We start from the raw sequence: 16,576 nt of genomic DNA on the forward strand, positions 1-16,576 counted from the left end.
CAATTTATTATTATTTTTAAACTCTAATTGAGAAAAATGATCTGTCACCCTCTGTTTGATCTCATTGGAAACCAGACACCCTTATACAAAGTGACTTACATTTATACAACTGAACAGTTGAGGGTTAAGGGTCTTGCTCAAGAGCCCAGAAGTGGCAGCTTGGTGGTGCTGGGATTTGAACTCATGACCTTCCAACCAGTAATCCAACACCTTAACCACTGGATTACCACTACATGAACATGTCTATATATGCTAATGAGTATGCTAATGTCTGTCTGTGCCCTCATTTCATGCCTTTTCATGGTACAGTGCAGGCTATGCTGACGTTTGTCATGTTTTATTACAGTTTAGTCACTACTAGTGTCACGCATGGAACAACAAAAAAAAGGTACAGAATGTCAAATAATTCAGAAAAACTATTCAAAAGAGTTCTACCAATAACCTAAAGCTTCCCATTTAAGAACTTGGGGCCCTGTTCACATGTGTACAGATATTTTTGTCGACCTTTAAGTTCTGTTCCTCACAACCAGTGCTTTTGAAAATAACCCCATCCACACAGAAATGTTTTTAAACCACATTCTGGCACCTCCACATGAGGGTGTAATAATAAAACAAAGAGAAATGAACGTTATCAGATAAGAAATGACGGACAACCATGTAACAACACGATCAGCAGCCGTTATAAACGGAGTCCTGTAACGATTCTGTGACTTTCACGTGTAAACCGTCAAAATGGAGTTTTAAAACATCTGTCTTGGAGGGAGTTTTCAAAAAGCTTCCTTTTCACTGACCAAAAATGCTGTACGTGTGAACAGGACGCCAAAACGCAGAGGAAAAAAACCCAATAACATTTCAAAAATACCCCTATACGTGTGGACAGGGCATTAACTGGCTGCTTTCAGAACTTAATAGGATGCAGAATAGTGTTTTAGTACAAGCAGGTGCACTTAAAGGGTGAAAATATTACGCCTATAACTACAAATACGAAAAGATTGTCAGTCATTTTAAGACAAATATACAGTGCAGTCATGTAAGTGCTTAATTACATTGGTGAATGTTTTCACTGTTTACGTGTGAATGTCACAGGGCTCCGTTTATAACGGCTGCTGATCGGGTTGTTACTTTGTGGTCTGCAATTTCTTATCTGATAACGTTCATTTCTCTTTATTATTACACCCTCGTGTGGAGGTGCCAGAATGTGGTTTAAAAACATTTCTATGTGGATGGAGATATTTTAATAAACACTGGTTGTGTGGAACAGAGTTTTTTGGGTTTTTTTTTTTTTTACTTCGGGGTTGACAAATACCCGTATATATGCAGAAAGGGCCCAAGTTCTTAAATGGGTAAATTTAGGTTCATGGAAGAACTCCTTTGGATATTTTTTCTGAATTATTTGACATTCTGTACCTTTTTTGTTCCATGTGTGACACTAATAGTGACTAAACTGCAATAATAATAAAAAAAAGAGAAACGTCAGCATATCCTGCACTGTACCATGAAATAAAGGAAGACCACACACAGACATTAGCATACACACATGGCAGGACTACCCCGCCCAATATACAGACATGTGCATACACGCGTATGTGCGCGCGCGCACACACACATTCTCCAATAATTTCTGCAGCAATTACCTAAAGCGCATAATATGATACTTGGAAAAACAAATGAAATGTCTCCAACCTGACGTTGTATTTCACAATGAGCTCTGCGTCATACACACACTTTCAGGTGGAAACAAATATTTTCAAAGAAAAGTTTGTGTTTTCTGTTGTCATTTTTAAAATTTTTTTTTTTTAATGTTGTTGTTTTTTTAATTAAATAAAACACCCAACCCATTCATTCAAAATGGCAGCCTGAGTACATATTCACCATTAGTAACTTCAGGACACATGTTTAAACTCTGGCTGGGTTTGGATATGAAACTCAAGAGACTCAAATAGAGCCTTACTGACATTTAGGACAAATATGCTAAAGAAGGAGGAGGAAAAACAGACTAATAGAGGGATGAAGAGAAGAAACAGATGGAGGAAGAGGGTAAAACCTTCCTGACAACCTACAAAAGGCCCAGAGCAGTGCAGCTGCCAAGATAAACTTCCCCTGAAAGCAGGTTCCCTAAGACTAGGTGCTCTTTTATCAGTTTTGCAGAGGCCAGAGAGTGCGCGCACACACACACACTGTTCTGATGAAGAGTGTTAAGTTACAGGACAAGAATGTGACTGAGGGAGGATGTCTGGATGAAGAGTGGTACTGAGGTAATGGGTAGGGGTGTGTGTGTATGTGTGGGCTCTAGGGGAGTGAGACTGTGACATCGTAATAAATAGATCTTGCAGAGATGGAGAGTGTGAGATTGTGTGTTTTCTTACCGTGGTAAGGAGTTGTACTGTCTCTGTGATTGTGTAAAGGCATCTCGGTCATCTTTTTTCTGTTTCTGCATCTGAACATCTACAGAAACCGAATGCCGTCCTGTCTGACTGTAACCCCCAGCATTCGCCTGCAGAACACACACACACACAAAATAGTCTCCATTATGGACTGAAGCTAAAGTAATATTACACAAGCAACATACGCTAGCACATCACCATGTGAATTTAGACCTATCACTACACACACATGGTTGCACAGTGAGTAGCTCCACAGTCCTTGGGTCAATCGTGAGCTCACATTACTATCTGTCTTGAGCTTCATATGTATATGGATAGGTCTCCTCTGCGTTTTCCAATTTCCTCTCACCTCCAAAAAAAAAACACCAACCCCATAGCAGTATGTGGACAAGCGGGACTTAATTGCCTCTAGGTATGAACGAGTGTACATGGTGCCCTCTGAAGGACTAGTGTCGCATCCAGGGTGTATTCCCACCTTAGAAAGGCTCCATATCTACTGTTTTCCTGACCAGGTTAAAGCTCTGACTGATCTTCTCAACAAGATCACATGTGAGAGTGAAACCTTCATTACGGTCTCTCATTAGTTGCTTTAGAAAGGCTTTTTGAATATTAGCACTGTAGGAGCTTAATATACAATCACTAACATCAGCCACTGTAATGTGCTATTCTGGCAAGCCAGATTTTAGTTGTTGCTAGAGGGTTTGATTGTCTCGGTCAATAAATGATCCCAGGAATCAGATAATTTCACAGAAAAAAAGTCATTACCGAGCTCCGATCAAATAAGAGTGGAGGGTTGCCAAACATGCAAGAAAATGTGGTTTACTCACAACTTTCAACCAAGATTCTAGAATAATATATAAAGACACAACAAACTTATTTTAACAAACACAACGAACGAGTTTATTTTCCTGTCAGAAACCAGCGTACAAGTACAACTTCTGAAGTGTGTAGCCAGTTCAATAAATATCAGATTCTCAGCATGAAATGGGAAGGAAGTCTGAGGCTAGTAGTGTGCTAGCATGGCCTTACATCAGCTACTGTACTGTAGCTTGTTAGCCTGTCCTCTCAGATCAATAGCAAAGAAAGCTAGTCTGCGGTATTAGCATAAGGTAACGTGCTATAATAAAGTTAGTGAAGAAATTCCATGGTAACAGAAGCACTCACACACCATTAGTCTTTTCCTAACTACAGTGTATTTTCCTAACCCCTGACCTTAACCCCATGTGTTTGACTCTTAGTCGTGTAAATGTCTGTTCCTGAGTGGTTAGGATTAGCATGCCGTGCAAGAAGACTGCTCTAATGAGTAACATTGTTATCGCATGTCAGCATAATTATCTGTTTGTGCCTGGGCTAGTGTTGGCTGGCCTGCAGATCTGATGCTAAAACTGCATTAACGTTTAGAAAAGAAGGGGGGGGGGGATAAAAGATGTCAGACCAAGGAAAAAGTCTAGAACGTTCTCTGAAAAAGGTCTTTGTCTTTAGTGCACAGCTGTAAAAACAGGAGAATTAAAATCCTCAGTGGAGCCGGTTCCATAAAAACACAGGGAAATGAGGCAATTATACGTGTGTGTAACGAACGCAGGACTACAGAACCTCCTCTAGAAAGAACATGTCTGGAAGACAAAGCAAATGCTATCAGACTAACTAAAGACCAGGAAGAACGATTCCAGCCACAAAAATGAGATTTTTAAATGAGATCTGAAGAAATATCTCTCAAAGTCACGGCCTGAAGACGGAAACTAGGAGAAAGTGTGAGCGTGTGAATTATCCTTAATTTCTGTGTATGACTCTGCGTGTGTATTCCATCAGTCACTAGAGACTACGCCATGTGGATGTTTTCTGATACATGCCTTCAGGGAGTGATCAGTTGGAGTACATAACTGTATTAGCTGGGACAAAATCTGATTATTCGTTCTCCATGTGAAATACAATGCTTTATAAAAACACAGCATTTTCCCAAAGCACATTAAAAATGGCACATGCCGTTTCTTATTTTCCAGCCAAAAGAAAAGAACGTCGTGCTTCCTCCCACCAGTTTCTTTCTATTTAAATTCTTTTCTATCTTTAAAGATAAAGAAAACATCACAATACAACTAGTCCCATCTGTTCAAACACAAGCGCTCTCTGTCAGACAAAGCTGTAATTGTGAAAAATTGTTTGCAGCAATTCAAAACAGGAACGCACGGAGAGACAGAGTAAAAGACTTGAGTGGTAGCCAAGCACGGGATAATAGTTATGATTACCATGTGGGGCTACGCAAAGACTTTAATATCAAAGCGAGGTCAGCAGCCTGGGTGGATGAGGATCACGACCTGCACACATGCAGTACACATCCTAATACCGTCTTTTCTCTGTTTACACAATGACTTCTAAAGATTTCTTTTGTATACACAAACACATTGTGAGCATTTGTGCGCTAATGTTTCTGTCTGAGGAAAGGCAAAAGAAAAAAGGCTAAGAGAAACATACAGTTGCAATCAAAATTAATCAACCCCCATTACAAGTCAGGTTTATTGTCAAAATGTACAGACTTTCAGCTGGTTGCAATGAACAGATCAAACACAAGCAATTGAAATAGTTCAACACAACGAATACTTCAAGTGGTTTCCCCAAATTCAACTGAAAATGCAACTTATAATGATTTCTCAAGATTATTCAACCCCCTGAATAGAATCTCTCAGCGGCACAAATATGCAAAATAGATGTTGTCTCAATCACACCTGATGCAACTAATCAAGGGCTTCATTAGTTGCACCAGGTGTGCTTGAGCTGGAACACATGAAATACCTGAACTGGCTAGGGGTAGAAAATTTATGAAATACCTGGACCGGGCAGAAAAAGGAAGCCATCAATGGCTGCTTCGCAGATTTCTGAGAAGGCAGGTTGTGAAAAACCCTCGAGACCCTGCAAAAGACCTGCAGCAAGACTTGGTGGCAAAAGGCACTGAGGTTTCAGTGAGCACAGTATGGCACATACTTAATGCAGAAGGGCCATCACTGTCACCTGACTTGAACCCCATAGAAAATATCTGGTGGGATTTGAAGAAGGCGGTTGCAGCACGCATACACAAGAATATTACTGAACTGGAGGCCATTGCCCATGAGGAATTGGTGAGGTTCCTCAGGAACGCTGCCAGAAGCCTTGCATCTCATTTGCAGCAGGCCATAACAGCAAAAGGGTGCTCTACTAAGTACTAAAGATGCTTGTCATGAAGGGGTTGAATAATTTTGAGACTGGAGAAATCATTATAAGTTGCATTTTCAGTTGAATTTGGGGAAACCACTTGAAGCATTCGTTGTGTTGAACTATTTCAGTTACTTTTGTTTGATTTGTTCATTGCAAACAGCTGAAAGTCTGTAAATTTTGACAATAAACCTGATTTGCAATGGGGGTTGAATCATTTTGATTGCACTGTAAAAAAAAAAAAAAAAAAAAAAAAGGAAGATAATATTTGTTGTAATTGGAATAAGCATGTTTTCAGATTTCAGCTACTGTAGCACACTAGCATGGAGTGATCAGTTGGAGTACATACACCAATCAGCCACAACCACTGACAATGTTAAAATCACACACGTTTAGACACCGTGGCTACATTAAGTTGTGTTTCCTTATATAAATATTAAAAAAAAAAAAAAAAAAGTCTGAACTAAATCATTGACCTAATACACCAACTTTGAATCTGGCCCATAGTGCTCTAGCTAAGATCAGATAATGGTGATCTACAGCATAGTCTAGAAAGTTCTCCCTTACACATAAATATACATAATGGATTTGTCCACTAATGTGACTGGCTGTGAATTCAGAATAAAAAGAGCAGAGAGTTTAACATGGTGCTGTCTATAACATGTACTGGAATGAAAAACTGTGAAAGAAATAAAAACGAGTAAGAGTAAGAAAAGGTCAGGGGAATGAGCTAGAGAGGGAACATGACAGGGAGAGAGAATGAAAGAGATGAGGGAGAAAGAGAAGTGAAGTGTGAGAGAGAAAACCTGAGAGAGGAGCCGTGGAAGACCCTGCTTGGTGATAACTCCACCCGTAAGCCTTCCCGCAGGCCCCATTTCACCAATTTATTAAGTGTAGCTTGACTCCATTTGCTGTAATGTCCATGCAGCTCTGTATGCAGGGCCTCAGCTCGATGTAGGTGTAGGACAGCATTCAGCTGTCAGTCTGCCTCTGCACTACACACAGCAGATTCACATGTCCTCTCTCCAGCTGTCTCAGAATACTAAAAGCCCTCACACTTCACGCAAGCCCTTGAATGCACGGAAAAACACAGTATTGCACTTCTGGAATTAAAAGCACGTTGTCCTTGGAGGTCATAGAGGCTCCTGAGACTGCTTGATTAACGTTCTGTGAGTGGCTAAGTGTTTCAGCGCAGGGGTCAAATATTCTCTGTTCAAACGCAGTGATGGATAAATGGTTTGAGATGCACACAGAACTCACTCGCTGCATCTACTGCTTGTGGGTGATGAATGTACAGAATGGGGCATGAGCTAATTTGTGTATGTTGCATGGAGAGGACAATAGCTAGCTTTAATTGGTGAGGCTTTAACATCTAATTCTGGATTTATTATTCTGTCCAGTGTATCGATAAAGATTTCATACCAGAGCACTGGTGGGAAAATAAAGTGACGTACAACAAACAAACTGAATCGTTTTGCATTAGTGACATGCAGAAACCACAGCACACTGAAAAGCAAAGCCTTTACTGCATCACTCGTATCGCTTAAACTCTTTAATGAAGAACAATAAGCAGCGGATTGGGTTTAAGAATTAAGAGCTGAATCTGTGTGAGTAATGAATGCAGGCCACCATTCAAAGTAACCCACGCTGCAACTATGAAGACAGAACTTTATACTGTATCCTCGCAACTGAATCCAGAGCTAATATACAGCTAGGCAGATAACATAGTGCATACAAATGACACAAACGATGAAACAACAACCAAGTTCTACTAAAGTTGTATGAGGCTAAGAAAAATACAGGAAATAGTGGTTTATTTTAAAATCAGGAATAAACCCAACCAGCTCGACTGAGAAATTGATATACATTTGAACAAAAGTTGGAGATGTTTGGAATTTGGTACGAATGAGGTATGAACGCTAAACCCTCCATATCCCCCTAACCGCCCCCCCCCCCAAACCCTTGTATCTTTCTATACAACGCTAGTTATTACACATCTGCATGTCAGCTTGCCAGAGAAATGTCCATGCACCTCCTGACAAAAGACTGATCCCCATTGATTAATACAGGAAAGGAGGATTTTAGAAAGAGTTTGTGCTTTAAGTTAAACATCTGGGCACCACAATAACCTGGACGTAACCTACAGGCCATGGCTGTGCGCGGAAAGTAAAACAAGGTGGATCTAATTGTCTGAGCTCTGGCACAGTGTTGAGGCAGGCATCTGGCAGCACAGAGATTATTCTCTCCCTATGATTTGCACTTACTGTTATGTCCAGATAAAGGAGGTGAAAATCATGCCTTTAGGGTTTGGAGCAAAAGCAGTAAAGAACAAACCTACATGCCAACAAGTCTCTCAGTGAGAGAGAGAGAGAGAGAGAGAGAGAGAGAGAGACTTCGCAATCCAAATTGGGTTTCAGGAATCCAAACACAGTACTAGAGTCTCCGAAATATTCTATGTATGAAAGCCACAACCAAGAAAGGCATAAAACATGACAGGGTGTGCTGTTATAGGAAAATAATCAGATACGGGGTAGTGTGATGTGGCCCCATGCGAAGATTTATTATATTATGATTCTGGGTGGTTTATTCCTTATTCCTGTATTCTTATACCACAGCAAGTACAGCCAGTCCAGTGATATATATATATATATATATATATATATATATATATATATATATATATCCATTAATTCAAGATTTTTGAATCCATTAATAAATCAGTTAAGCTATAAACAGTTGTTCTCTCACCAACCTCTCTCTTTTTTCTCTCTCATTAAGTTAATAAACAAAAATGCAGCTTGTCATGTTACAGTGAAACTGCAAAGTGCAGCCATCTGTCCTGAAGACTTCCCAAGTAGGAAAACTTCAACTTAGAGCTTGACCTCTGACTGTTATTAGGGTTGTAAAAACGGTTATTATGATTGGGGTGTGTGCCTCAAATTACTCCATTTTCAGGGTGGTACCTGTTTGTAGACAAAAACTGTCACCTGGACAGATCATTAAGAAATAAATAAATAAAGGGACTTTGAATTGATGTGTTTTTTTTTCCTCTGTCTCTCTCTCTCTCTCTCTGATTATAGTGTCATTAGCTATCTTAATGCAGCAGGCTGGGACCGTGGAAGAAAGTTAAAATAAAACAGTAACTAAAACAGGGGAATAGAACATTTTAAGGTCACGGAAATGAGTAATGGCATAATGGTCATTAAATCCAGGAGTCTACATTGAGAAATGGGACTGTTTGACACTGTATATGTATATTGCGTTATTTTGTAGGACGACGCATGTCAGGAGTTGTAGAGGTCATACTTTCACAGAAGTGATTAACGTTGACTTGGCTCTTAAGTTGTGGAGTCTGCATCACTTCATGGCTGCATTTCAAACACAATAAATCATCACTGGGGAGGATTTTCATACGCCAAGCGCATTTAAAGAGAACTTTTAAATGATCATTTCACAACCTCCGTGCACATCCCAGGCTTCACACTGTCCTCACGCCAAGTGTTAAGTCCTCAGCGGTTGCTGCTATGACTTTCAGTATTTATACACTGAACACTTAATCAGTAACAACAGCGCTGCAAGTAAATGTTGCATGAAAGTTTTTTCTCTTTGGAATTACATAACCATCGGGTCTTTTCTAGTCCGCTTCAGTGTGCTGAGAACTTCCTACAGTGTAGTGGTTCTCAAAGTGGGGTCTGTGGAGCGTAGCCAAGAGATCTCAGAGCTGGAAATCACCACCAGCTTTATTAAAGTTATTATATTGAGTTTTTATAGTTATTAGCGTGTTTGACTGCTCTCTTTAAGTGAATAGCTTTAAATCAAATCTCATTAACTCAAAAACAAACAGCCTATAAATAATATCAACTTGGACTTGATGTGTTAGATCAATGGAAAGTTCAGGAATAAAAAGCTCTAGGGCTCGAATACAGAGCAAGAATATTAAATAAGGAATCTAATCTTTGAAGAGATGGATAGGTTCATCAAATAAATCTGTTCCGAGATGTCTGGACTGGAGAAATTTTTCCAACAGTGAGGATTTTGCGAACCCTGCTATAGTCTCTGCATCACTCCATACTTTGAAACGTGTTGACATTGGACTATTATAAAAATCTGCTCTTTGTTGTTTGGGTTATTTGCCTTCAAATAGAGTTATGAATCACCCGAAAGCGGCTTGTTACCTTATTATGACAGGTTAATGACACCATCTTGTCAGGGTTTTGACAGCATGCTTTGACAGTGAAGTATTAAACTAAGCCAGTCTCCCACATCCTCTTCCTTCTCGCTGTATTTTTCTCTCTCACTGCATTTTAACACCTTTAGTGGGCCTCCAGTTAATACAGACTGCTTTTTAAGCTCTAAATCTTTAATACAGTGTGTGTTGTGCAGGATATTTAAGGCCGAGAGACTCTAATTTTACACTAGTTGTAATTTTTAGTACAGACAGAATACAAGAGTGTGAAGCTCTACAACACTCCCATCTACACACACACACAAGCCTACAGACAGATAAACAAACCTCTCAAAGATTATTTGACATTACTGTTTAAAGATGTAATAACTGTTTACAACAGGCATCAATATTTCACAAAGCCGTTCATGTTCCAGTGGCTAGAAACAACCTTTTTTTTTTTTTCCTCCCCTTTTTAATGTAATATATAACAGAGTGATGCTCATATTCCAGCACTTCTGTAATTCACCAGCCTGTTACATAACTGACGATGGAGAAGTGGTGTACATTACAATCAGAAAAAAGTTGCTTTATGTCCAAAACCTGACTGCTGCGATCACTCCAAGTGACGGAATCAAAAGCCTTGCTTGGCTACTCATCACCTGAAAAGCATATCGCGCAGAACGTACCGTCAAAGCCCCAAGCCACTAATAAAGCTGAACTCGGGGGAGAACCTAGATTTTATTACCTAGATTTTATTACTGCTTCATGGATACCTCCAGACTTACAACTACCGGAACATGCACAAGCTATTGGATGTCTTCAGGGCCAGATTGTCTAATGTGTGTGTAAATCTAAGTCAGCACTGCAGCAGTGCTTTGCTTCTACTTAGTATTAACACCTTCCCACATTTGGCCAGTGAAGTATGGCATGGTACAGTTATAAATCCAGGTCCAGGATTATCACATAATGGCAGCTGGAAAGCACAAGTTGTTCTGTGGTGGTTGGGACTAGTAGCAATGATGCTCAAATGTTGCAAATGTATTTATTTTTTGACAGGGACTTTATGTTTCTGCTTGTCTACCTCACAGGGCGTATTATAGAGCATGACCAGGGTTCTTAACAACATCAGAGACAAAATGAGACAAAAACACAACAGAAATACCATGAGCCCTTTATGGATTTTGTGGCTGAATTACAAATAGCATACTATTGGGTTTATAAGTTTCCCACCAATATGTTATGCCCTATGTTGTGAACATATATAGTGTAAAAGAAGCCATTTGGGGACCTAATTTGACTTTACATGGTTTATGGGTAAGACATGAAAAATCAAGCACAATATCATCAACCAAAATCATTACTGTAGGTTAGAGCTGCAACAACTAATCGATAAAATCGATTATGAAAATCATTGTCAACGAATCTCATTATGCATTAGTTGGTCTGCGTGCAGCACGGGGGAGAATTACTCATTACGTTACTTCTGTTCCGAAAACACGCTTCGGAGAGTAAATACTAAAGTTGTATCCCAAATGAAGTACTGTACACTTACACTATGCACTATGTACTCTACTGTCTAGTGTGTGGATTTTAGAAAGGTAATATCATCTCAAATATAACACTAGTGTTTTGTTTTTGTTTTTTTTTACTAACCGGACGTATAAACTGCTTCCTAGGCGACGGCGCATGACGTCATACGCACGCTAGCATTAGCAGACACCCGAGTCACCGATAATGACTTTCTTCAGTTTACTTTCTGTCAGCGTTACCTTTTATTCCCAACATGACCTCAGTCTCCATCAGACGGACGTGAAATCGTCACGTGACTGAGAAAGAAAGTGTGTAACCTCTGAGTCCTCTAAGGCAGGGGGGCATTTTAAACACTGTGGAATTCAAACTGATGCACGATTACAAATTTATGTTTATATCCAAAATGCTCCACTGTGGGTAAGGGGCGGGGGAAACTGGTGCAAGCTGCTTAAAAGGTTTAGTTTAATTTAAGTTTATTGTCATTATATGCTGTATTTGTGCGCTTGCAGTGTAAATTCTGTCTTTTATTATAACGGAAGTGATGTGTTAGTGATGAGGCCGTGTTGCTGATCACGCGCTGTGTAGGCGCGCTGATACAGAGAGGGAGCGTGAGTAAGATCTGTGATGGCTTGGCGGTTAAGGCTCTGGGTTACTGATTGTAAGCTCGGGGGTTCAAGCCCCAGCACTGCCAAGCTGCCGCTGTTGGGCCCTTGAGCAAGGTCCTTAACCCTCTCTGCTCCTCTGTATCATGGCTGATCCTGCGCTCTGACTCCAACTTCCTAACATGCTGGGGTATGCGAAGAAAAGAATTTCACTGTGCATATGTATGTGTGACCAGTAAAGACTCATTAAACCCCCAACATGCAACATGCAATGGGAACATGCAAACTCCATGCAACCCCCAACCCTGACGGTGCAAGGCAAACGTGCTAACCTGCTTGTTTTCTTTTTTTTATGTTTGTTGGACCTACTTGTCTGCCAAGCAACTACGAATAAATAAACTAAGAATAAACTACGAACCCCCCCCCCACCAGAAAAAAACAAAACAGTAGATAATATATTTGTGCAGGGTAGCCAGGGTACTGATTGCCCACTCCTTTTAAACAAAACCTAATTTTATAAAGCTAATGGCATTCCTCTAACTCAAGTGACAACATTACCATTCTGATGATTTACTGTGACCATTTCCAGCCCGAGAAGGCTCACCAAATTACTCATGGATACTTATTCACAAGTCATTTGGAAACAGAAACAACACCACAATGCGCCATCTCAGTTTTGTTAGCGTAACCTGCTGTAGTTCCACCATTAGTCGCACAAACAGCCTTTACTCCAGTCCATCCATACAGCAATCAGAGAGACTAATCAGCGGCAAACACACACTAGCTCTTCGCTGATGGTGGTTTCGACATAATGAAGAGTCCAGTTGCATTCGGAATTCTGAACATTGCACCTGCTTCCAGTTAATCAGTCAAGAGTTAAAAATCATGGAACGATACGCAGACACGTATTTGAAGAAGAAATGATATTTTAGATGCCGTCAAGAAATTCCACTCAAATACTGTCGCTGCTTTAATTATTTGTCACTGATATGATGAGGGAAATTCATCTGGAGCTGCTCCACACATTTCAGATAAATGTGTGTGTGCAAGACTGAAAAAGAAATGATTAAGTCTATTTTTGGGGGGGCTATGCAGTCCCCCCCACCTTTGCATTAAAGAGACACCTTAGAAATAATCCGTTCCTGCTGAACTATTTAGGAATTCAAGTCTATGAAGGAACATGTGTCCAAGACAGGAGGGTCAGTGAGCTGACCCCTAATTTAGGAAATAGTTCTATCCCTCAAGGTAATTAGGCTGTCATCCCTTAAAATCCCCCCGTGCCTCGAACAGGAAGCTACAGGACAGATTTCCATGTCCGATTCAAGCCATTACAGCGCACAGATACACAGCTATGTGACCTCTGATCCCTGGCTCAAGTTCCCAGCCCCCTGAGTAGTGCATATTGTTTTATCTTGGAGATAACATTAAAATAATGTCTAACCTCTAACCCTTAAATACAAATGAGGCTCGAGGAACAGGGGCTTAGTGTTAAAACATACACCCATGAGTGTGTGACTGATGAATAAATGGGGTTTCTAGAGATTTGTAAATAAACTGAAAAAGATCTCGGTAGATACGGCTGGGGGTGCTGCTGCTCCCTTTGAGCCATTCCCATGAGCCATTGCTATTAAATGACATTTTTTGCTATACAGATTGGAAAATACATGCTTTAGATACTCCAGAGGTGCTTATTTAGCTGAACGTGCAACGTCAGCAAGAAATTAACAAGCCGTGTCACGTCTGTAATCACAGGTGTAGAACCCAGTTATTCCCAAAACACCCAATCAGACCAAACCTAAATGCAAGAGGAGACGATGTGTACGTGTCCTACTAACACCTATAATGCAGAGCAATCACGATGGGGAATGTTTCTTTTTTTTTGTCCTGAAGTGTTATATTCCTCTTATATCACAGCAGCTTTTTGTTTAGTAAAGAATGGCATGCTTTTTATCCATTTATAGTTGCATTAAATGTTGGTGTTCAGTTGGTTCCTGTCATAACTTATGTTTTAGCAGTATCAGTGTCTGTTGGTGTGTCTCAATCAGCTCCCTAGTTCAGTGGTCAGGGTATTTGATCAGGAAGTCGGCCATTTTAAGGGCTCTCAAAATCCTTCCAGTGCACTCGAACGTTCACTTCCCAAAAAGTCCCTCAGTGTACCGTAAAAACCAGGACGCATCGATGCTCACTATGCTCCCTTATTGAAAATGTTTTCTGAAGCCTCTCAACTCAATTAAAAACGGGAGACGAACTCTCAGCCAACTTCATCTACAAACGTGAGCTTGTTATCGTTGTTGTAGCTCTAAAATAATTATTTACGTTAGTGATCGTTACTTTATTTGATGTTATATATATGGTTTGGGGGTGCACGGTGGCTTAGTGGTTAGCACGTTTGCCTCACACCTCCAGGGTCGGGGGTTCGATTCCCATTGTGGCCCTGTGTGTGCAGAGTTTGCATGTTCTCCCCGTGCTGCGGGGGTTTCCTCCGGGTACTCCGGTTTCCTCCCCCAGTCCAAAGACATGCATGGTAGGCTGATTGGCATGTCTAAAGTGTCTGTAGTGTATGAATGGGTGTGTGTGAATGTGTGTGTGAGTGTGCCCTGCGATGGATTGGCACCCTGTCCAGAGTGTACCCCGCCTTGTGCCCGATGCTCTCTGGGATAGGCTCTAGGTTTCCCGTGAACCTGAAGGAAGGATAAGCGGTATAGCAGATGGATGGATAGATATATATGGTTTGTTTGAGTCTAATGACTTAATTGTGTAATGATTTTTTTTTTTTTTTTTTTTAAATCCACTAGCTAGTCCACGATCTTGCTTGACGTACCATGACAGAAATACGTGTGATTAAGCTACCACATTAATATGACACGTAAAAAAAATAAAACTTAAATATTTTTATTTTACGTTTTGAATTTTTGATATTTTACAACACGAGTACGTAGTCACGTCCCCGGAAATTGAATTATCAGTGTCCCAATGTGTAGTACCTCATGTACACAATATACCGTTTCACGACCGAGGAAGCTAGGGAACTGATTGAGACACACCCGGTTATTGGGATAAAAATGCTCAGCTTGACATGTTAAGCAAAAACCTCAAAGCTCTCCATACTGTACACTTTGCCATGTCCTCAACTTCTCCACACAGAAAACGTCACCATATCAATCAATTACGTGTGTTTTTAAAAATCTATTTATGTGGCGCATACTCCACACAAGTCCCTGTTTCTTCAGAAATTATGATGCAATAGAATGAGTGCATTGCTATAAACTTGTATTTCCCCTTGTAGCCAGCACTACTGTCAGAGCTACTGTTATAGAAAATGAATCACCAGCTTCAGACCAATCAGGATCAAGAACTCAACAGCACTGTAGTATAATGTTCTTTTAATATATACGCCACAATTGTTTATGGCTACTAGATGACTATCTGACTTGAACCTAAATCATTAAAAGGGCTGTGTCCAGCTGCAGTTAGTGCGCCAGATGTGTCCTAAGCACTCAAGGTTCGGAAAGACCAAACTGGCCAAGTCATGTAGATTGTTATTGTCATCTCTTCCATATGCAAAAAAGGACCATAGTGAAACTGTACATTATCCTGAAACAGTATGAATGGATCAGTATAGTCAGACATGAGTGAGAACAGCCTCTCTTACCCACGGCTGCTGCTGGAGGCTGTAAGTACGGCGCCGGTCGTCAGGCTCCTCCTCCTGCTTGGCCTGCTGGAACTCCTGCCTCAGCCGCTGTATCCGGTCATGGTTGCTAGGTGCCAGTCTGTTGCTATGGAAGAAGAGAGAGTGAAAGAATTAACGACGGTCGTACATCCTCATTTGTGCATGCCCTAATGTCATCGTCTACGCAGATTTTAACCTGAGAGGAGTAAGAGGCAGTCAGGGCAATCAATAAGTAGAGTAGCTTGCAGAGACAATAAAGCTACTCCTTGCTTTGCCTCTTTTACCCTGGTGTATTAAAGCAGCAATAAACAGACCCGCCAAACCATCTGATTATTATATAATTGTGCTTATAGGATACGTAAATCACGTTATATAAAATAAAATGTATCTCTGTCGTGGGCTATCCATTCACCATTCCATAAGAGTGTAAATGCCTCAAAATGTGTGTATAGTTTGTTGTGGTTTATCAGCAAAGAGAAGATGGAATGACCGCATTCCCTAGATCTCCAGCCATTAGCCTAAACTGCATCTATAGACTGTCCATTTCTTTCTCCCCCCATGCACGCCCTGAGTTCTTTGGTTCCTCCTGGGGCAGTGAAGTGGACAAAAATGTCTCACTGATGGAGGCCCCAGTAAACCATGGCCACTGACACCATGGCCCTTAAGGCTGCCTTTAGCAGGCACAAGGCCATCTCTCTGCCTGGAGTGCTTTAGCAACTCATTTGCATCACTTTTATTCATGGCCGCAAGAGCATCTGTCAATAGAAATCGATGCAGTTGCCTCTGTTAATCAAACAATGTTTCTTTTTTTATTTGATTTTTTTAATCAGCACCCATGTGCACACTGGCCATGACGGACAATCCTCTTATTACGATATGACAGTCAGTGAGATTAATACTGATTTACACAGTGACAGAAGGAAAGAGAGCGGCAAAGAAAAAGGAAAGGAGGCCATGTAGTAGCGCTAGGCGATAAAACCGTATCAGTATTTAGCGATGGTACACGTTCATCGGTAACGATAGAAAAAAATGTTCGGTA

At 40.6% G+C, this 16,576-nt stretch overlaps 1 protein-coding gene across 4 annotated transcripts in view; it reads right to left on the reverse strand.

Moving 5' to 3' along the window:
• The window catches only part of pard3aa (par-3 family cell polarity regulator alpha, a), a 434,509-nt gene that overhangs the window by 9,797 nt on the left and 408,136 nt on the right, over window positions 1-16,576 (reverse strand). For all 4 annotated transcript variants that reach the window (XM_053635967.1, XM_053635945.1, XM_053635955.1 and 1 more), the window contains 2 exons: window positions 15,520-15,643; window positions 2,367-2,494 (listed from right to left, as the gene is read on the reverse strand). In XM_053635967.1, the coding sequence (XP_053491942.1) occupies window positions 2,367-2,494; window positions 15,520-15,643 (252 nt within the window). The remainder of the gene's footprint in view (window positions 1-2,366; window positions 2,495-15,519; window positions 15,644-16,576) is intronic.

The sequence above is a fragment of the Ictalurus furcatus genome, chromosome 1, assembly GCF_023375685.1.
Source record: "Ictalurus furcatus strain D&B chromosome 1, Billie_1.0, whole genome shotgun sequence".
Taxonomy (NCBI): domain Eukaryota; kingdom Metazoa; phylum Chordata; class Actinopteri; order Siluriformes; family Ictaluridae; genus Ictalurus; species Ictalurus furcatus.